Source organism: Schistocerca americana, chromosome 5 (assembly GCF_021461395.2).
Source record: "Schistocerca americana isolate TAMUIC-IGC-003095 chromosome 5, iqSchAmer2.1, whole genome shotgun sequence".
In the NCBI taxonomy this organism is placed as follows: Eukaryota; Metazoa; Arthropoda; class Insecta; order Orthoptera; family Acrididae; genus Schistocerca; species Schistocerca americana.
In genome coordinates this window covers 144,028,040-144,050,652 of record NC_060123.1, presented here as the reverse complement: position 1 = coordinate 144,050,652, position 22,613 = coordinate 144,028,040, and the positions used below count along the sequence as shown (strand labels likewise).

The 22,613-nt window shown below is 38.8% G+C and overlaps 1 protein-coding gene across 1 annotated transcript in view; it reads left to right on the top strand.

The window, feature by feature from the left end:
- Positions 1-22,613, top strand: part of LOC124616243 (snRNA-activating protein complex subunit 3-like) — a 152,483-nt gene that overhangs the window by 58,910 nt on the left and 70,960 nt on the right. Inside the window, exon 3 of the mRNA XM_047144547.1 lies at positions 17,282-17,533. Coding sequence (XP_047000503.1) covers positions 17,282-17,533 — 252 coding nt within the window. The remainder of the gene's footprint in view (positions 1-17,281; positions 17,534-22,613) is intronic.

The window sequence follows — 22,613 nt, the reverse complement described above, 5'->3', positions numbered from 1 at the left end:
AATGCTCTGAATATCTGCTGTCATCGGGTGGCGAGATCACGTGACATGAGCTATGATGCTTACAAAAGTGCATCGCAGTCTCGATTTCAATGATTCGGAAAGTAACATGTGGCGTTTGGTGGAATTCCAATATATACTTTTGTAATACAAAAATACGCAGTGTACATGTTGCTGCACATCAAAGATATTTCCAAAAGGTGTTTCTTTCCCCCTGAGTTTAGTTTTCTACCATTCAAAGGATATATAAGTTTTGCAGTTCCAAGGGAAAATCTACTGTCACTTAACATGGAAAAAGTGTGTTTTCACCCGGGAGGAAGTGTATTTTTAACTGGGAAATCTGGGAAAAATCTGGGAATTTTTTTTTCCTTGACCGTGTATACACCCTAAATAACAACATAGTTAAGTAAATCAGTCAGTAACACATGATCTAAACACACAGCAAGAATGGTACACACAACAGCAAAGTTACATACCCAGAGGTAACGAGTACGGTAATGGGAGCAGAAAAAACAAATATTTAAAAGAAATTTTCAAAACAACAGGAGTAATTTCAATGCACAAACAAATTACAATCCTCCATCACAAAGCAACATAGCGAACATAAACAGAAACAGTCAGCCGCAACAGTGGCCAACATGTAGCAATAATGCCACGCCTTATGCTCTACCGCAGCCAAACTGTGAGCAGCAAAATAACGGCACTGCAGCCAACGACACAAATTGGCGAATTACCCACACTGTGCAACTAACTGAAATTACTCCAAGTAATGAATTAAGTCACACTATGCCATCGGGAAACCCCAACTAGTCGTGGTTAAGCCCCATGCTATTGACCTCTCTGGGAATGGGGGCAAAGCAGACCAGTCGTGGTTAAGCCCCATGCTATTGATCTCTCTGGGAATGGGAGCAAAGCAAAACAACAAACATGTTTCATAAGATTCGACAAACAAGGTGACATCAAGGATGATCTGTATCAGCATGAGTTAAATACAACAAATAATATCCAGGAAGAACAAGTACAAGCAATCATTAAGGTGAAAATATTTAATATTGACACACAGCTGATTTTAGGTACAGGTTCAACTACCAACCTAATGCCAAATGCATTTTTCTGTGAATTAAAGAAGAGAGGCAAATTCCCAACATTTCCTGTCCAAAATTGCAAGGTGCAAACTGCTACAGGCAGTAAGACTAAATTGGTTGGACATAAGGCAGTTACTCCATTACTAATTGAACATTTTACAGTGAAGTGCAATTTTCTTATAATTGACAAACTCATTGTTAATTGTCTTATTGGTATGGACACGTTTAGAACACACAAAACACAGATTGACATAAGTAATGTTAAATGTAACTTTTATGTTCAAAAATGGTTCAAATGGCTCTGAGCACTATGGGACTTAACTTCTGTGGTCATCAGTCCCCTAGAACTTAGAACTACTTAAACCTAACTAACCTAAGGACATCACACACATCCATGCCCGAGGCAGGATTCGAACCTGCGACCGTAGCAGTCGCGCGGTTTCGGACTGAGCGCCTTAACCGCGAGACCACCGCGGCCGGCTAACTTTTATGTAAAGTATAAGATTTTTCCTATTGATTTAGCCAAAACAGCTGATGAAAGTAACAAAAACAAACCAGAGTCAAATGTAATAGGACAGTATTCCTTTCCATCTCTATATTTCACAAATAAATTTGATACTGAACAAGAAGCAAACACTGAGGTTAGTTACAAAATGGTAGAGCAGAAACTAAGTGGATCACAGATTCTAAATGATATGCAACAAGAACTTTCTAACTTGTTATTTAAGTATGCAAATGTTTTCAGTAAGGAGCAGGAGTAATCAAAGGCTATGAATATAAATTTGAAGTCCATCCACATGATACATTTTGTGTAATGTCATATCCAATTCCATGGGCAAAATGAGAGCAGCAGGGGAAGAGATCAATCATATGATTAAATGGGGATTATACAACCTACATTTTCACCCTATTGTAGTCCTATATTACCAGTAAGTAAACCAGATTGGTCTGTAAGATTAGTTCTCGATGTTAGAGGTATCAGTAAGATTTTAGTACCAGAGTGCATAAGACCAGACAACTTGGACGAACAGCTTTTATTGTTTTACGACACAAAATACTTCAGTATACTCGATCTCAAGGTGTCCTACTGGCAAATAAAGCTCCACAAAGAAAGTAAAAAATATACAGCATTTGCTTGTGGTGGCAGAAGTTACGAATTCTGTGTTTTACCTTTTGGACTGAACATTAGTGCAGGCGTGTTTGTATCTGCACTGGACAATGTCTTAGGACCGGAATTGCTTAGCAAAGTCACTGTTTATATAGGTGATATGCTAATAGCCTCATCCACTTGGCTAGAACATACCAGGCTGATTGAACAGGTACTTCAACAATTTGCAGATTACAGAGTAACAGCCTATTTAAAAAGTCTAGTTTTGGTAAGGAGCAAGACAAATTTTTAGTACATTTTGTGTCACAACAAGGTATATTACCTGATCTGAAAAGAACTTGATGCCATATGCAATTGTCCAGCTCCAAGGAATAAAAAACAAATAAAAGCTTTTTTAGGACTAGCATCCTTTTTTCGTAAATTCGCATCACAGCAATTGATGAACAGTGATGCATTGCTCAACTTGTTACAATAAACTAGGACTTGGTTATGGGATGATAGGTGTGAGGAGGACTTTAATAACATTAAGCAAGCATAAGTCAATGCAAACATTCTTAGCCACCCTCACATGTAGAAGGATTTTTGTCTATGCACAGATGCCTCATCACAGGGACTGGGGGGAATGCTTGTTTCAGATGCGAGAAGAAGAAGGTAAAGAAGTACCCAAGGTCATCAGTTTTGCTGGTCGAACATTATCAGAAGCAGAAAGATCTTACTCTGTCAGAATTGGAAAGTTTAGCTGTAATATGGGCATTTAAAAAGTTTGAATAATTTTTGTGGGGTAAGACTACAAAAGTTTACTGTGACCATGTCACTGTCAATTCTTTTAACATGTGAACTATTGCACCATAGATTAGCTAGGTGGTGCCTATACTTAGAAGAATTCAATTTCAAGATTATTTATATTAAAGGAAGTCAGAATGTTATTGCAGATGACTTGTCCAGGTTACCACAAGGTTTAGAGGAATTTAGTGAATTAACAGAGCAAGATACAGAAGTCAAAACAATATTAATGCAAGGCACAACACAACAGTCTGATTACCATAAATTGTGCAAGCAAATTAAAATTATACAACAGCAAGATTTCAGATGGAGTAAAGTCATGCAAAACCTTAAGCAAGATGAAAATGGAAAGATAAGTAAATGGTATCAGAAGTCCAAGGACGTTTTGTTTCATAGGAAACATCAAAAATCTGATCAGTGCTGTGTGTGTATTATTCCTGAAGGTATTAATAGAAGAAGTAAAGGAGGATTAAGATACGTAGTGGCACTACATGATATTTTCTCAAAACATACCAAAATGTATGCTGTTAAAAATGCAACAGCCACAAATATCAGAGAAAGCATTGAGGGAGACTATATGTGAAGAGTTGGTGAAACAAATGCTTCATATTTTGTTGGTCAAAAGTGGAAGCAATTTATGACCTCACAGGGCATAAAACATGTATTAATAAGCTTTTTCACTCAGAACGAGTCTGTAAAGAATTTAACTGGTTTATTATGACATACACCCCTCACAAACACACCCGATGGGTGGAATAGACTCTCCTTTCATGCAAGTTGTCAATAACTTTCCACATTCTTCAACAGGTTTCACACCTGATGAATTGATGTTCCGGACAAAACGAATGAGTGGGAGTCGCCTATACCAAAAGTACCCACTACAGAAATGACACTACAAGACAGACAAGCCATGATCACACTAGAAAACAGGGTCAACTATAGAAAGAAAATTTATAATAAGAACAGGATGTATGCGACCCTGGTCAACCGGGAGATCCGCGAGAAATCTGGGAATTTTTTCATCCGGGAGAAAACTGGGAAAAACCCGGTAATTTTTTAGAATTCCGGGAAGTTTTCATTGTTTTTGTTTTCAGTTAAATTTCTGTAATTTTGACTGGCAAGAACCGATTCTCTAACAAAGGATATTATTGTTTACCACTATTTCAGAATAATACTGCAACAATAAAACATGAACAAGAGAAAAAACGAAGATAAAACTTAAATTGCAAAGGAAATGCGTCATATACAGCAACAAAACACAGTGCTCATAAAAGCGTCTGCCAATAGCAAAAAGTGTCAAAGCCTTTAGGAAGACTGCAATGTTCCGTAACAACACATTGCCTTCGATGAACATGACATTCGTTTTAGCAGTTATGAGCAGGATCATGCACATGCGCAGTTGAGTAGTACCTTCTCCCGCTTCTGGCTACAGAAATGTGGCTGTTGGCTGTGTAATAAGCAGTCACAGCAAGCAGCTAGATGCTACTGGGAAAAATTTTACTGGAGCGCCCAAGCTGCTAGATTCCTGCATGTGCAGCAGGCCCAGTGCTAGGAGGGGGGTGGGGGGCAAATTCATAATATTGAGGGTAAAAACCTTGTTTCACAAAGCGACTAACATCCAGCACACGTTAGTCTATAGATTATTCATATGACTTTGAAACGCATCCCTGTCAGTTTTTGAACATTTTTGAACACTTTCTAAGTTGATTTCTGAATCAATCATAAGTTGATTTGTGAATGTGTGCATAGTGTACACGATGTCTCTGTCAGAGGAATCCTCATCGCATGTAGAAACAAAGTTTCCTACACACAAAAGGGGCTATATGAGCTGAGCGGAGTAAGGCCGAACAGATGAATGACAACTGTTGTCTGATTGTGTGGTTGATTGGGTTTGCGAATGATGAACCTTGTTATAATTACTAGCTAAATCCATAGATTCAGACTACAGGAGTGTAAATAAATGAATAACGGGTAAGAAAGATTACATATTACCTTCTCGGTGTATGTAAGAAAATGAAATTTTGACAGAAAATTTTTGGGCAGATTGCTATATTAGTAAGGGCCAGTTGTACAGTCCCCGGCTAGCAGCTGCTCTAAATTCTATTCTGGAAGAAGCGCGGAATACGCATTGTACGAACATGTAGTGACACCTAACCGGAGAATAACCGTGGGATAACTAAACCGGTGATTCTGGCAGAAGTTAGTGGAGTTAACCTGCGAATAAGCTTTGACTTTGGCAGGAACAGTTACAGAACTAGTGCTAACAAGACCGTTTGTTAGAACGAGGAAGGAGAAGAAACGGGGACATCATGCAAATTATGGAAGAATAAGGTGATTCCAAATTTATATAAAAATTTCGTACTACTACTTTTCGATCTCATGCTTGAGAAGCTGGTGCGTATAAATGAAAAGTGAAACTATTTTCTAACATAAAGTGTTTTGCTTGTAGTAGGCCTAATAGGCACTTGATATTGGTACTTTGTGAATTATATTCTGTCGTTACAAAAAAGACCATTTGTGCCAAAACAGTCTCGTTTATTTGGTGTGTATTACAATTGTTGCAGTATTAGAAAGGCCTATTTCATTTTATCTAGTAGAGAGTGACAAAATAGACGTAATCAGATCAGGAATCCACACCAGTCTTGGGTCCTATTTGCATTAACAGCTTTTTCAGTATTAGACAACGACATTTCGACTTTTTTTTCATGTAGCAAAATATTTCACGTACTTTGGTGAGGTAATAGATTCTTTTGCAGAAAGGAAAGCGCGCCATGTAAAGCTGTAGCAAGATTAAAGAGAAAAAAAATTCTAGGAGCTTAAGGATTGAAGAAATCTGTATTGTCTTGCTTGTCTCATGTCTTTACTGGGTTTATGTATCCTATATTTAATTTTATGTCACACAGGGCAACAAGTTGTTAGCTGATGGGGAATAAATAGTGCAAATTTTCTGAAGAGGGACAAGATTTCAAACTGGCCAATTGTAAGCAGGAGAGGCACCACAGGACATTTTAATTTCCACTGTCCTGAATATGGTTTGATGGCATCCATTACAAAATATAAAATTCCACAGAGCAAAGCACACTGACGTACGATAGAAGAATGCTGTGTGAAGAGGCGAGGCAATGCCCTTTGGCACACTTACAACCAAATAACATGTCTTACATTTCCTCGAACACATGTTTTATGCATCAGACTCTCAAGAAAGATGTGCGCTACAATATGAACATATTTTTGAATATTCGATTTTTTCAAAATTTTTGATGTTCTGTCTCACTGTTTCCTCTTCGTTTAATGCTCTCACATCAAATGAAAACAAAACAGATTTCTGATTTCCACCTTTCTGAAAGTAAAGCATTAATTGCCTTGCAGAACAATGAAGTTATTTTTGTCGGTTTGCTAAAGAAATTTTCTTTTTAATTCCACACACTGTTCACTGCATTTCAAGTGCATGTTTTCAACTTACAGCAATTATGGCATTATGCCATAATAAAGAACCAAACGTACTGGTACTCCAAGAAAATTTACATCCCGAAAACCACATTGAAAAACTTAATATCAGGTCGTGGCCTACTTAACTGGGAATATGGACATACAAATGTGCACTTTAAATGTGGACATTTTAGTATGGGTCTCAAAATTCCGATGCTCTTGGAGTATCCTCTGATGTTTTGTTCCTTCTATAACATAATGTATGATCTTTTAATGTTTTACACATACGAACATACGGGCTCCCTGCGACATCATAGCTGCGCAAGTGCGGTGGCACCTGTCATCTGGCACTCTCTGGCAACTGTGGAAACGGACCTGTTTCTAAAAGGTCACGGGAAAATATTCCGAATGGTGGTTTGAAAAGCTGTACCATCAAAGTACCATTCTGACTGTTACAACAGAGCTGTGTGCGATAATGTACGATGAATCTCTTAAATCACAGAGCATTTGACTCTCATTTAAAAATCAGCTCTTTGATGATGAGCCATTCAGATGAATTTTGAGCCCAGAAGATAAGACATTTGAGTCGTTATTAAAAATTTGACGATCACATTTGTGTGATATATCTTAAATTGTAATACGCGCATAAAAAACCAACATTGTATGTGAAAGCTTAGCTTCTCTTGCAGCGTATTAATCTTACAGACCAATATTATATGTGAAACCTTTGCGTTTTGTGTAGCAACACTATGTATATTAATTTAAACCATTAACTTTTTCGGTTTGTGCGTTCGCACTACTTAACAGTGATGTTGCTATTGGCCGACTACATCACGTGTCCTAAGCTCTGAATACCCTCTGTCATCGGCTGGCAAGATTACGTGACATGAGCTATGACTGGCTTACAAAAGCGCATCCCAATCTCTATTTTAATGCTTCAGAAAGTAACATGCGGTGTTTGATGCAATTCGAATTTATACTTTCGTAATACGAGAATATGCAGCGTATATGTTGCTGCACATCAAAGATCTTTCCAAAACATGTTTTTTTCCCTGTGTTTAGTTTTATAAAGCGCTGGGAAATTCTACTCCCGTGTATAAAACCATAATCATTCAAAGGACTTACACAGTTCGAAGACAAAAGCTTGAGCAACAGTTTCTGCCATGATATTGGGGAGGGGGACAGCTTTGACCCAACGAGTTGTTCGGTCAATAGACGAGAGAACATAACGAAAGCCGTTAGAGGGGGAGAGAGGGCCGACAATGTCAATGTGAATATGCTGGAAACGCCCAGGAGGGATCGAAAAGGCGCTGAGGGGGGGCTGAAGTGTGCTTGTGTACTTTGCAACGTTGGCATGCGACGCAGGAGCGTGCCCATTACTGGCAGTCCTTGTTGACATTTCTTCACACAAAGCACTCCGCTACGAGGGGGGCGGAGGCATGAACACCGGGGTGGGTTAAATTATGCAATGCGTTGAAGACACCTCGACGGAGCGTGGCTGGGATGAGGGGGCGTAACAAGCCCATACTGTCGTCGCACCAGATCTCACCAGAAATGCCAGGGAAGGTGGTGCGGATGAAGTGTATTGAAGAAGTAGAGTCTGAAATCAGGTTTTGTGTTTCCTCGTCGGCAGGTTGGAGGTCAGGCAATTCAGAGAGGTCTAACAGCGAATGAACGGCGTTGTCTCGTGAAAGGGAATCAGCAACTATATTGTCAGCACCCTTATGTGTCTGACATCGGTGGTGAACTGAGATATGAAGTCCATGTATCTGAAGCGGCGAGGAGGCGGGTCAGCTGGTGGGTTTGTAATGGCCACAGCCAGGGTTTTGTGGTTCGTTAGAACATAGAAAGGGTGTCCCTCAATGTCAGTCTTAAAATGCTTAATTGCTTCGTAGACCGCGAGCGACTCCCTGTCAAATGTGGAATATTTCCGTTGTGCATTGGTGAGCTTGCGCGAGAAGAACTGCAGAGGTGAAGTTCGGCTGTCGATTGTCTGGCTAAGGACAGCGCCGATGGCAGTATCGCACGCGTCTGTGGTGATGAAAAGTTATGCATTGGGATGAGGATGCGCGATGGGGCAGGCCTTGGCAAGGAGATTTTTGAGGGCGGTGAGAGAGTGTCATAGCAGGGGTCCATGGAACGGGCCGAGATCCAGAAGTGTTGGTGCTGCCAAGGCGTCCATCAATGGAGCCTGAATCTCCGCAACCCGAGGTAGATGTCGGCGATAATAATTAACTGGCTCCAGAAAGCACTGGAGCTCTTTGAGTGCCGAAGGTCTGAGTAGGTTTAGTATTGTTTGTACTTTCTCAGGGGGCAATAACAGTTTGCACATGTCGAATGTTGTCCTTGACGGAGGAGCTGAACACAAGAATGTCATCAAGATATGCAAAGCAGAATTTTAGGTTGAATAGCACTTTGTTGATGAAGCGTTGCGAGGTCTGGGTTGCGTAGGTGAGCGACGTGTTCAAGCTCAACAAGGCACTTGCGTGTGGTTTCTTGTAACATCGTAGACAGAGACAAGCATGTACGGATGAGATGAGCCTGGCCGATGTGTCACAGTGGGGAGGGGAGGGGGGGGGTTGCTCGACGGAGCACATGGGAAATGAGTCTTGGACGGATGATGAAACACGGTGTTTTGCACTGGGTCCAGTGAAAGTTTGTGGTGTTGCAAGAAGTCAATGCCTAGTATGGGTTCGTCAATTTCACACACTAAAAAAGTCCACTCGAGTTTGCAGTTTGTGGAGAGTGAGACGATGTGGGAAGTTGAATCCGAGCATTGTAGTTTAGTTGAATTCATGGCTTGCAGCGGAGTATGATGAGGACAGATGTTTGACGACACAAAGGACGTAGGCAGCAGCAAAAGATCGGCGCCTGTGTCCACTAGGAAAAGGTATCCTAACTAAATGTCTTTAATGTAAAGTTGTCCGCAATTATCCGGTCATTCCTGGACAGAATGGAGCACTGGGAGGTGTCTGTCATGTTGTGCGCAGGAGGCGGCACCCGGACCTACTTGCGATTGGCGTTTGGGAAGTAGCAGGGTGGTCTGCAGTTCCGGGCCACCTCACCAAACCGTGTGTGGAAGTAACAGTACGGGTAGTGCAGTTGCATTTCCTGCGGAATGTTGCCAGTAATGGTGGCCGAAGTTCGGTGGCCACAGCAGGTTCAGTTGCAGGAGGGGGTGTGACCATGGGCGGAGCTGGTGACATCCCAGTTGCTTGTTTACTTCTTCCCGGAGTGAGTGGAATGGTCGGCACAGTACGGCCCTGGCTGCGTCCAGACACAGAGCAATGAGCCTGAACCTGAGACTTGTCAGGTAGGCAGTGGCTGGCGAAACAGAGCAGTGATGCATCGTGTAGCTTGTCAGCAGTTGTCATTCTTTGCTTGACAGGTTCAGGAGACTTTTGAGCTGGAGCCAGAGCAAAGCGGATGTGAGGAGATAGTTTATCTGACCAGATGACGAGGAGAGCTGAGTCAGAGAGTAGATCGGCACTGACCAGGGCATGTGGCCGTAACTGGAAATTTGAGCTGGATACAATGTGTTACATATTCCAAGAAATATCCTTATAGTGTTATTATTTATTGTAGTGCTATTATTTAATCATGTAAAAATCATTGTAACTGTAGTATAAATTTTTGACATGTTTCCTGTAGGCAAACCAAATGGATTGCAAATGTATGTCATGAGATGAATAAAACACAGTTCATCCTGATCAGATCCTATGCTCCTTTTGCACCCATTACTGTATCCTAAGACTCCTACCACTGTGAACGTCAACTCTGTAAGACTTGCCCTACGCACCCTCATACCACCACCTATACCAGCCCTGTAACTGGTGCACTATATACCATCAAAGGAAGAGCCGCCTTTGAAACAACATGTGGTGTAACAGCTATTATGTAAACTCTGGTTGGCTTTCTACATTGGTATGACTACCACTAAGTTATCAGTTAGGATGAAGGGTCGTAGACAAAGGGTGTATACTAGCGGCACACAATATCCTGTAACATGACAGTCATGACCTCGGCACCTGTTTCACTACATGTGCTCTCTGGATTCTTCCCCCTGACTCCAGTTTCTCATGACTGCATGCTTGGGCACTGGCATTACATGCTCTTAATACTTGGCACCCATCTAGCTATAATTTACATTAATCCTCTGTCTCAGCATTTCTTTTCAGTAACTATTTCTTTCTTTCCCCTGTATAGTTTTTTTGTATCCACCCCCCCCCCCCCCCCCCCACACACACACACACACAAACACACCACATATGTCTATCACTTACAATGCACTTAGCTTTCCCCTCTTACTAACTCTTGCATGATTATTTGTCAGTAATCTCTGTTTTGCTTATTACTCTTATCTTCCACATTTAAGCTCTCAGTTTTCAAATCTCATGTGGTGCAGTTCCCAACAATCATTCTTTCCTTTTCTGGGCAACTTTTTCATAACTCTGCTCTTTTCCTAAACCTCACTGGTCCTTTTCCTTTGTTCTTCTTCTTTCCCCTTGAACCCTTCTGCCAGAAGATGGAGCCACTGGCTCTGAAAGGAACTTCCACTTGATGAGCAGATTTTTTTATCTTTCCAGATAGATTATATTTTCCAAAATCGTTTTCATTGATATATTCCTCCAAAAGAAGATTCATAAAGGTTCTTGGAAATCACTAGTTGGGAAAACTACAAACCAAACTGACCACCTGTTATTAGACATTAAGCATAAAAAGAGCATAGAAGATGTAAGGTCATACAGAGGAGCAGATGGAAACACAGATTACTTTTTACTTGTTGGGATGTGTAATACTGGATGAAACAAATGAGCATCAGCAACACATCTGGTGTAGATAAACTATATCAGACTGAAATAACTTGAAGATAGCATGTGGCTGTGAAGAATAAGTTTACCAAAGGAGCTGAATGGTGAAGCGGTGACTGTTGATATAATGTGGACCAGAATAAAGGAAGGGGCTACATATGCAACAAAGGAGGTGATACGTGAAAAGAAAAAAGAAAAGAAATTGATTTCATCAAACAAGTGAGAAAGCAGTAAGAGCAAGAAGAAAAGCAAGAGAAAGATGGATAAACAACATAAACTATGAAAACAATCATGAAGAATACATGAAAGTGAAACAGTGACCAAATAGAATATTGAGGAGGGCAGAAAATGGAAAAGTATCAAACTAACACATGGATAGAAATTGAGGAGGCAGGTCAAAGAAACAGCGGTAGACAAATATTCCAAAATATCAAGCAAGTGAGAAGTGGAGAAAGTGATTAGTCTCTCAGATGATAGTTGACAAAGAAATGATCCTAGAAAGATTGGAGGAACATATTGATAGTCTGTTTGTAAGATCCAGAAGAGTTGTTTCAGCAAGCAGAACAGGAAAAGAACTGTGGAGTAGCTGATTTTATTGTAGAGGATGTGAGAAAGGCAATAAATAGTCTGAAGAAGAGAAGGGCACCAGGAGAAGATCAAACTATATCAGAGGCGATAAAAGAGGGAGATGGAGATCTCGTTAAAGAGTTGATCAGGTTAATCAGAATCATATGGAAAAGAGATGATCAACAGAGTGGAAGCTATCTATCATTGTAAGAGTTCATAGAAAGAAAATTGGAGTGGCCTTAATAACTATAGAAGCATCTCATTGCTGAATATGAGCTACAAGGCCTTGTCTTGATAATACTGGAAAAACTTAAGGCATATGTGAAGGACATAGTTATCAGTTATCAAGCAAGTCACGAAAATATACAATTGACCATATACAGGGTTATTACAAATGATTGAAGCGATTTCACAGCTCTACAATAACTTTATTATTTGAGATATTTTCACAATGCTTTGCACACACATACAAAAACTCAAAAAGTTTTTTTTAGGCATTCATAAATGTTCGATATGTGCCCCTTTAGTGATTCGGCAGACATCAAGCCGATAATCAAGTTCCACCCACACACTGTGCAGCATGTCCCCATCAATGAGTTCGAAAGCATCGTTGATGCGAGCTCGCAGTTCTGGCACGTTTTTTGGTAGAGGAGGTTTAAACACTGAATCTTTCACATAACCCCACAGAAAGAAATCGCATGGGGTTAAGTCAGGAGAGCGTGGAGGCCATGACACGAATTGCCGATCATGATCACCACCATGACCGATCCATCGGTTTTCCAATCTCCCGTTTAAGAAATGCCGAACATCATGATGGAAGTGCGGTGGAGCACCATCCTGTTGAAAGATGAAGTCGGCGCTGTCGGTCTCCAGTTGTGGCATGAGCCAATTTTCCAGCATGTCCAGATACACGTGTCCTGTAAAGTTTTTTTCGCAGAAGAAAAAGGGGCCGTAAACTTTAAACCGTGAGATTGCACAAGACACGTTAACTTTTGGTGAATTGCGAATTTGCTGCACGAATGCGTGAGGATTCTCTACCGCCCAGATTCGCACATTGTGTCTGTTCACTTCACCATTAAGAAAAAATGTTGCTTCATCACCGAAAACAAGTTTCGCACTGAATGCATCCTGTTCCACGAGCTGTTGCAACCGCGCCGAAAATTCAAAGCGTTTGACTTTGTTATCGGGTGTCAGGGCTTGTAGCAATTGTAAACGGTAAGGCTTCTCCTTTAGCCTTTTCCGTAAGATTTTCCAAACCGTTGGCTGTGGTACGTTTAGCTCCCCGCTCGCTTTATTCGTCGGCTTCCGCGAGCTACGCATGAAACTTGCCCGCACGCGTTCAACCGTTTCTTCGCTCACTGCAGGCCGACCCATCGATTTCCCCTTACAGAGGCATCCAGAAGCTTTAAACTGCACATACCAATGCCGAATGGAGTTAGCAGTTGGTGGATCTCTGTTGAACTTCGTCCCGAAGTGTCGTTGCACTGTTACGACTGACCGATGTGATTGCATTTCAAGCACGACATACGCTTTCTCGGCTCCTGTCGCCATTTTGTCTCACTGCGCTCTCGAGCGCTTTGGCGGCAGAAACCTGAAGTGCGGCTTCAGCCGAACAAAACTTTATGAGTTTTTCTACGTATCTGTAGTGTGTCGTGACCGTATGTCAATGAATGGAGCTACAGTGAATTTATGAAATCGCTTCAATCATTTGTAATAGCCCTGTACTTACTATGAGAAAGGTATAGGAAAAGTTTTGGGAATTTAACAAACCAAAATTTTCCACTTTCATAGAGTTTTCGAAGGCATAGATTGAGCCTTTACAGTACCCTTATGGAGTTTGAAGCATCTGAGAAATTATTCAATCTGGTAAAATCATCTGCAACAGAGACGAAAGTTAAAGTAAGTTATCAGGGAGGAAGTAGAGGTACGGACATGGTGAAGTATTGTCAGCTGTGTTATTTAACCATGTCTCTGAAAAAGTTGTACGTCAGATGAAAAGAGTAGAAAATTGCATCAATTGGAATATAAATCTATAGACACTAGCATATGTGGATCATATGACAGCTATATCAAAGTCAAAAGAAGAAATGATAAAAATAGTGCATGTCCTGAGCTGTAGTGCAGGGAAAGTGGGCTTGAGAATGAACCCAGAAAAGACAGAAGTGAAGGAACTAAGTAGAACCACAATGTGCCTGGGAGTAGTGGGAGATTAAGTTGAAGGTAATTGAGAACTTTAAATGCTTGAGATCTACTTCAGTTGGAAGAATAACATCGAACTAGAAGTAAACCAATGAATTGTTAATGCTTACAGATCATATAACAGCCTAAAACCAAACAAAATTAAGGTAATATCAACAAAAGTTAAAAATGAAGGCATATAATACAGTAATTGCTCCAGTGCTGTGATACGGTGGAGAGTTGCTGAGTAGAGTACTAGCGAGAGTGATAGAGGAAAACCGATGGTGCTCGAGAGAAAGATTTTTGGGTCGGAGGGAAGAAACGGGTTGGAGGAGACTGAGAAATGAAGAAATACACTGTAATGCTTCAGATTTTGATTAAAAGGACTGCCTTATTTTCCTGCTTGAGTATAATCAGGTAAGCCAGAAGTATTAACTGTTACATAGCATGTTGTGTCCTGAATATGTATGAAAAAGTCCACACTTCTCTTGAGGAGTGCAATACCTTACAAGTGTAGTCCAGTATTAAGGAAAATATTGTTCAGTCTTTGTAAATTTTGTTAAAAGTGAACAAGCTTCCAAGCAGTTTATTTAAAATATACTAACTACAGGAAAGGTGCTTGTTTTGTATCACAATATGAGTTTTAACGCTATATTAAGAATAGTGGTGGAGAGTAGCCTCTCTGGAATGTGGATCATAACTTATTCAGTGTTAGAACTCTCTCTGAAGGTGGTTAGAAAAAGGAAAATCAGGAAGAGTGATTGGATTTACTTTATACAGGGTAATCTTAATAAATTTATCAAATCGTAACTTCAAGAAACGTTTATATGGAAGTAAGTCAGAGACTTACAGTCAAACATCATCTGTGAATTGTCAATCTGAGCAATGACACATTGTCATTTTTCTCAAATGAGCATTTTTAAACTTAAACTTTAATAGGAAGTTATTTGAAAGATTTATGATCTTTTGTCTTTTGGTTAAAGGATCTGCAACAAATTTACACTCTGTGAGGGCAATATACTTAACTAAAAGAAGATTAATATGCAGTGAGGTGACAGCATTATGTATGGTCAACCAATAACTTCGTGAAAATATTTTGTTGTATTGGAAAACAATCTAAACTCTCAAGATAATAAGAATTCATACACCATCTATATAAATCTGCGGTACTTTTTAGCTATTGAAGTGTTATTGAACAGTGGAATGTGGTATTGAAAATTTTCAAATGCTATTTTTTCAGCTTAATTGAAGCAAAGCAGTTTGGTTATTGCAGTACACCATGACAAACTTTCGTAATATTGTACAAAAAGCAAAGGTTAGGTGACGACAAAGGGGCTGGCCATGTGGGTGGATGACAGATAATGCTATTCCAAAAGTCGTGTTGGTAGGAAGAGCACAAAGTAATTGTCCCTGGGGAAGACACGAACAAGATAGGAGAATGGACTGTGGGGAGATCTGCAACAGGTATGGTTTACAAGAAAATGAATTGATACTGCACAGTACAGGATGTGCTGGAGGCAGTTTGTAAGGTCGGTGCGTGGTCTACAGATCCCTGATCGTTGGTAAGGCAATTAAGTAATTACATTGTTGCTCTATACTGAATAATTGTTTCTCTCTACTGAACAGTGAAGTTGAGGAAAATACAGCTGGAAGAGGATAGTTCATATTTGCACGGTAAGCAGTACTTATGTGACAGAGAGTAGAAAAGATAAAATGCCGGTCTTAGGAAAGGAGTGGTATTATAGTAAGTGGAGATGTTCCACCTTGCTTTAACCACGTATTTCATATTCAAATTCGTAATGTGGTGATGAACATTCCTATGATTTACAGATCATTTATGGTGGATATTGCTGTCACTCAAAAGAAGAACTTGTACTAATTACAAAACTGATTGAATAAAATAATCTCTGTATACAAATAAATATATTGGCCACTTCATTAGATATGAATTTAATGCATTAACATACACTGGCATTGTAATTGATGAGCCCTCTTTTCTTGCTTCTTGAATCTCCATTTCTTCTTCTCTAAGTCCTGTAATTATGTCATCACATGTGGTGTTGCCACTGGGTTCTGAATATTATTGCATGTTAGTTTGACTGTTCTCAGAATGATATTTTCCATCTGAGTCTAGACACATTAACCCAAGCTTTGGAATGTAAAATAATTATTTTCTCTTAGTTGCACATTTGTTTTGCCAAAGTTAAATCAGGGCAAATTCCCCTAAATTTGTTGTGTGTAGTACAGAGAGGGATATGTTTATTCTTGAAGAATACGTTACATTCCGTGTCCAAAGGTACTCATTATGCTTCTTTGAAAGTGCCTCATAAAAAAATTTCCTTTTATCTCTCTTCTTTTCATTAGTCGTCCACATTAGCCAGAAATACGTCAGCTTAATTTTCATATTATGCTAAAATAGTTTTAGTCCTTGTCAAAAATAGCAGCATTGGGTAGAAAAAAACTTTTTCAAGACGATGTATTTTATTTTCATCGGTGGTACAGACACAAGTGTATTGCAGCATGTAAGAACAGTGTATATGAATGCTACTAAACCTCAGGTAGAAGCGAGCATTAACAGCAGAACATATTACACTACAGATAGATAATTCTTTTTCTTTTTTTGGTTGTTACAGTAAATTATTCACAAGAAATTTACAACAGTTAGCATTGGGACCTTGTTACGATTGCTGGCTGCTGTGTAAGCAGTGGCAATGGTTGGCTCAACATCTGTAGCTACAGCAGCAAAGATTTAACCGTTAGCACATCACATTGCTTGCCCTCTCAGTATGAAAAAAGAAAAATACATTTATGAAATATATTTTCATATAACATTGTATCACACAAATAAAATCATTTAAATTCACATAAACTATTTAAATTACTAGTATGCCATTTGGATTCAAGTACAACTGTGTTCACAGCTCCAATACCTTGTCACACTACTTGAACCTGCATCAAACCAGTCCTTAAGGTAAATAATGAGGAGCATCTATATAGTATAAATAAAGCTGATGTCAGAGACCCAAAGTATTTGAGTAAGTATCTATAAAATGATGAAGCTTCAGCAGCAAGTCTTCTGAGTACTCTTCTTTGGCCCTCTGTGGAATGATGAACTTTCTGTTTGAAGGATGACCACTCTAGAATATAATGCCACAATCTTCACACAAAGTTAATGTACTAAAATGTAAATACAACAGTGAAGACAAACTTAAAACATTGTGCTAAACAAGAGGTATTTCCTTTCTGCTCATATATTGTTGAAGTTAATTTTCTATACCATTCATCTCCAAACCTGCTAGAGATTTAACTTTTGATTGTTTCAGGATGACAAAAAAGGCCAAGGAAGAGACCTTAATCCTGGCGATGACATCCTGTTAATCATTAGAGTGTATGAACCTTTCTCATCCGTTTCTGGCTCTCGGAAAATCAGACCAATCACTTGCAGCCATGAGATAGCTGTTCTGGGCAACCAAACTCTTGATAAACTTAGAGATAAAATCATGTGTCCATCTGGGTTGGCAGTCGATGGTGACCTTAGTGAAAATCCTGAGAAGAGCTCGGATAAGGTTGCAAAGGTAAAACCTATTGATAAATGAAGTTTTTTTTAATCTAAATTGAAACACTTCAATTTGATAGATCTTCATATGCATCCAATCCTGTTCTTAATATATGATCCCTGAACAAATTATTTATATACTTACTAAAGATTTTGCATTATAGTTTTAAAATATACTAGACTGTTAAATCTTCTCATATGTACGTTTTCAGTAACTTTTCAATTCGCAACTGACATTTTAAAGCTGTAATTATATATTTTTTTTAAAGTGCAAAATAATTTATGAGCGTAGGAAATAACATTTTGTGCTTCAAGGCATAGTTTAGTTTCTCTTGTCCTGCACTGAATAAAGAAAACAATGACAGTGATTAGTACCAAAATTAACAGTCTTTTTCATGGTGTCTTATTATCTTCTAATCCCAATATTCCAATGTTGATTGCTTTGTTTCCATGGTTTGTAATAATTTGTTCATTAAGCAATGGTATTGTGTTACTTTTACAATGGGAATGAAAAGTTCTTGATCTGACATGAAAGACTTGTTAGATGAATGTGCACTTATTTTTAAACATAGTTCTCTTTTTGGACACTGCACTTTATCCACAGTTTTTCCAGTGAATGGATTTCATCCTCTGGGTGTAATAATGAAGGGTTTGTAAAATGTTCATGTTCAAAGAAATTTTGGCTGCTTGCCTGAAATGTATTTGCTTGAACATTCAGTTTGCTGGAAAAAATTTAAAATAGCAAATATTTATGTGTTAATGGATAACATCTTCAGTTGCTTCAAAACATTTTTCAGCTAGAAAATGAGGGAATCCTTCTAAGTGAAAGAGAGACAAATTTCTCATTTTAAAGCATATACATCAACTGGAATGTACGGTACTGGACTACAGTTTTTGACTGATGACATAACAATGTTAAGTTATGTGGGTTATTTGAAGAGGGTGTTTGATTGTACATGATGCGGCTTTCTGGTGTGGAATTTCGAAGTTTTGAAACTTGTTTGTTGTGTTGTTATTAGTGAGTGGTTGCAATTATAGGTAGATAGTGGTGATTGCTTTGTTTTATGGTTTGGAATTATTAGTACCTGTCATGGATGTGACAAAGAAATTCAACAGTCATTTTTTGAATGCCATTATGGAAAATAATGTATTTGGTGTTAGGGATGATCGTTAGTAGACGAATTGTTTTTGATGGGTGAGCTGTGGTTTAAGGAGACTGAGTTTTGCAAGTAATGGTTGGAATGGATTTTCTTTTTTAGTTTTTATTGTTTTGTTTGTTAATTAATGGCGGCTTCTTTGTCTGAAGTGCAGACGGAAGGAAACTTGACATTATTAACTAGAGACTGAAGTAGCGCCTCTTTCAGTTAACATGCAAACTAGCATGGAGGATAAGTGGATTTGGTGAAGGTCCAATATTTATTGTAACCCATGGGGGGGGGGGGGGGGGGGCACTTGAAGGGCGGTGGTTTTTGAAATGAAAGAGAGGAATAAAATAAACTTTTGACCGTGTTCCGACAGTGTGGTGTACCTGAGGGTTCATCCAGGTTTGACTGGAGGAGTGCCCACCAATCTCAGTGTTAGTGAAATGCGAGAATAGGAAGGGGAGAGAAATGTGATTACTGTTTGAACTAGGCAGTGGCCAGTCAGTGAGTGCACTGATATAGGCAGACGGCTTGAGGCCATCTGTTCTGTTTGAAAGCTATAAACTGAGATAGCAATTCCACTGAGTCTCCTCCCCAGGACATGCCCAGCAGGAACCATGTGACGCCTTTCTCACATGGCGCTGTTGGCTAGCCACTTGTGTTGAGTACTTTAGTGGATCCAGCAGAGGGCTGAAAGTGTACCCTGTTATCAAGTTTTCTGGAATTAACTGCTTCCGTCTTGATGGACAGGCTGGTTTGTCATGTAGGTACTTTAAGAACTCATGCTGTAAACCTATGCTTGTAACTTGGTTGCAGCTACATGCATGAAAAAAAAATATCAATGAAGTGTCAATGAGTTACTCCTAATACCCAAAACTGGCTAGGGGCCTTGTACAATCCTTTTACCTTCTGTAAGGCTCACATTAGTGGGGGATCAAACTTTGTTGGGGTGTAACTCCATGGGAGAAATTTGTTACACTTGTTTGTTTTTATTGTTGTAAAGAAGGGCTCGTTCTACATCTGCATTTACATCTATACTCTGCAAATCACTGAGAAGCGCATGGTAGAGGGTATGTCCCATTGTACCAGTTATTAGGCTTTCTCCCCAGGATTAATACATCTGGGGTTGTAGCATATTCCTAGAGTCATCATATAAATCCAGTTTTTGAAACTTTGTTTACAGATTTTCTCAGGATAGTTTAATTTTATCTTCAAGAGTCTTTCAGTACAGTTCCTTCAGTATCTCTGTGACACCCTCCCATAGATCGAACAAAGCTGTGACCATTTATGCTGTCCTTCTCTGTATATACTCAATAACCCCTGTTAGTCCTGTTTGGTACGGGTCCCACACACTTGAGCAATATTCTAGAACCAGTCTCATGAGTGATTTCTAAGCAATCTGCTTTGTAGACTGCTGGCACTTGCCCCATATTCTACTATATTCTACTAATAAACCGAAGTCTACTACCTGTTTTATCCATGACTGAGCCTGTGTGATCATTCCATTTCACATCCCTACAAAGTGTTACACAAAGGTATTTCTGAGATGGCTGATTCCAAAAGTGACTCATTGGTATTATAGTTATATGGTACTACATTTTTCTTTTTCATTTTGTGAAGAGCACAATTTTACATTTCTGAACACTTAAGGGGTGTAGGACTTCAAATGGGCCGACTTGGAGCAGGAGAGGCATCACAGGACATTTTAATAACCAGTGTCTATACTTTTACAAATAAATTCATAAAACTTTGTCAGCATCACCAGGAAGGATTCAGGATTCACACTCATTGCAGTGGAAGTTCAAAAACATAACAAAATAAATTTTTTTACGTGTCAAATTTCATCATCTTTTTCACTTGCTAATGGCAGCATTTGTTGCTATAGGTACACTTTTCTTCATAAGTTAGAGAGATTCTTCAATGAATTTTGCACGGCATAAATACATACCATACTTACAGGTGTATGAAACTCCAGAATTTATTTAATTTATCAAAAACGAATGAGCTGTTATTTTAAACTTCATGTTTAGAAAAAACACAAGTTTTATAGTTAATTACCTCGATTTCTACCACAGTTTTTAATAGATTTTGAAAACCCTCGAGTTTCATACACCTTTAAGTATGGTTTGTATGCTGTGCAAAATTCATCGAAGAATCTCTCTTACATATGAAGAAAAGTGTACCTATAGGAACAAATGCAGCCATTAGTAAGTGAAAAAAAATGATGAAATTTCACATGTAAAAAAAAAAAAAAAAAAAAAAAAAAAAAAAAAAAAAAAAAAAATATATATATATATATATATATATATATATAATAAAATAAATAAAATAAAATAATAATAATAAAAAAAACCATTTGTTATGTTTTCGAACTTTCACTGCTATGAGTGTGATTTCTGAATCCTTCCTGGTCATGCTGACAAAGTTTTATGAATTTATTTGTAAAAGTATAGACAGTGGAAATTAAAATGTCCTGTGGTGCCTCTCCTGCTCCAAGTCAGCCCGTTTGACGTCTTACCCCCCTTAAAGCAAGTTGCCAGCACCACTGTGAACCCTAATCAAGATCTAACTGCATATTTATGCAGCTTCTTTCAGACAGTACTTCATTATACATAACTGCATCATCTGCAAAAAGTCTTAAAATACAAATTACTGCTCAGAATCACAAAAATTTAGTAAATCCCAGTTGTCAGAATATAGACCTAACATGGTACAATCCAAAAATCTCTATTCACTATGGGATTTAACTAATGTCTCAGAAGTTTGTTCAATATACGTAACTCTTGCTTGATTCAGTCATGCCAAAATGCAAGAGTATAAAAGCTTTTACTTAGTGCAGAAACATAAGGATAATATTCCTATTTAAAATGACGGAAACACTCCATGTAAGATGAAGTTTCCGATTCTAGATGTAACCCCCGTAAAATGTTTGTTTAACTAGCACATCTAGCTCAAAAGCAAAATGTAGCTATAACAACAACTTTTGGATACACATGTGTGATTAACGTTAGGAGTGGTACCTTCCAATAGTTTTAAGATGTTATTTACAATGATGTATGACTCAGATACAATTAATGTTAATGAGACTTCCAAAGTTAAGAGCAGGACTGGTACTGAACAAGAACTAAACATAAAGTCATTGGTAGGTCAGTCAGCAGTTTACTAATTATGCTCAAGAAAAATAAATGGACGTTCACTACCAATGGTAGAACCACAAGAGAGGACTGCTAGAGGGATGCTGCAAAAAGGGAGGCTCGTTGCCTCAAAATTATGGATGTAAAGGTGCGAGAGCAAAACTGGTATTGCCAGAAGAGTTCAGCCTGCACTATCCTTTTTCAGCCAAAGTAGAAATAAACAATAGCATCAGTGACACAGAAGGTGGATAAGAATTAGACACAGGAGGGTGAAAATAAGCTGGAAATGACACATCAAGTTCGGCAGAGCAGTCTGTTGTGGTCTTGTCCTCTCAGCAGCAGGAAAAAAATTGTGCCACAGAAAATGTGCCCAAACTAGTTCTGTCCTATCTTGGGTTAAGTCCCTCATAACTAATGAGGAAGGGAACAACTCTGAAAATGAATTTGAATGAATCCTGAATAAAATACACAATTAAATCCTACATATGGATCTAGATTAACTAACATTGTAACCTCAGTTGGAAAAACAGCATTATACATGAGCCAGATCATCTTATAAAATGCCACTCTCGCAACTTGAGTACAATCACATGGGACGACTAAAACCATGGTGTCTTTATATGGTCTTAAAACAAAAACCCACTTTACCATCGCTGTGTTGTTTGCTGGTCAAGACTGGATAGACTGCATCAGTGTTTCAAGATATAATAAATTAGCATAAGTATGCATAATTGTACAGAACAAATTTGCATAAAGGTTTTAAACATTCAGTGTGCTGATGATTTTGGAGGCTGCAGACACAAGTGTTTTGCCACAGGGGGCG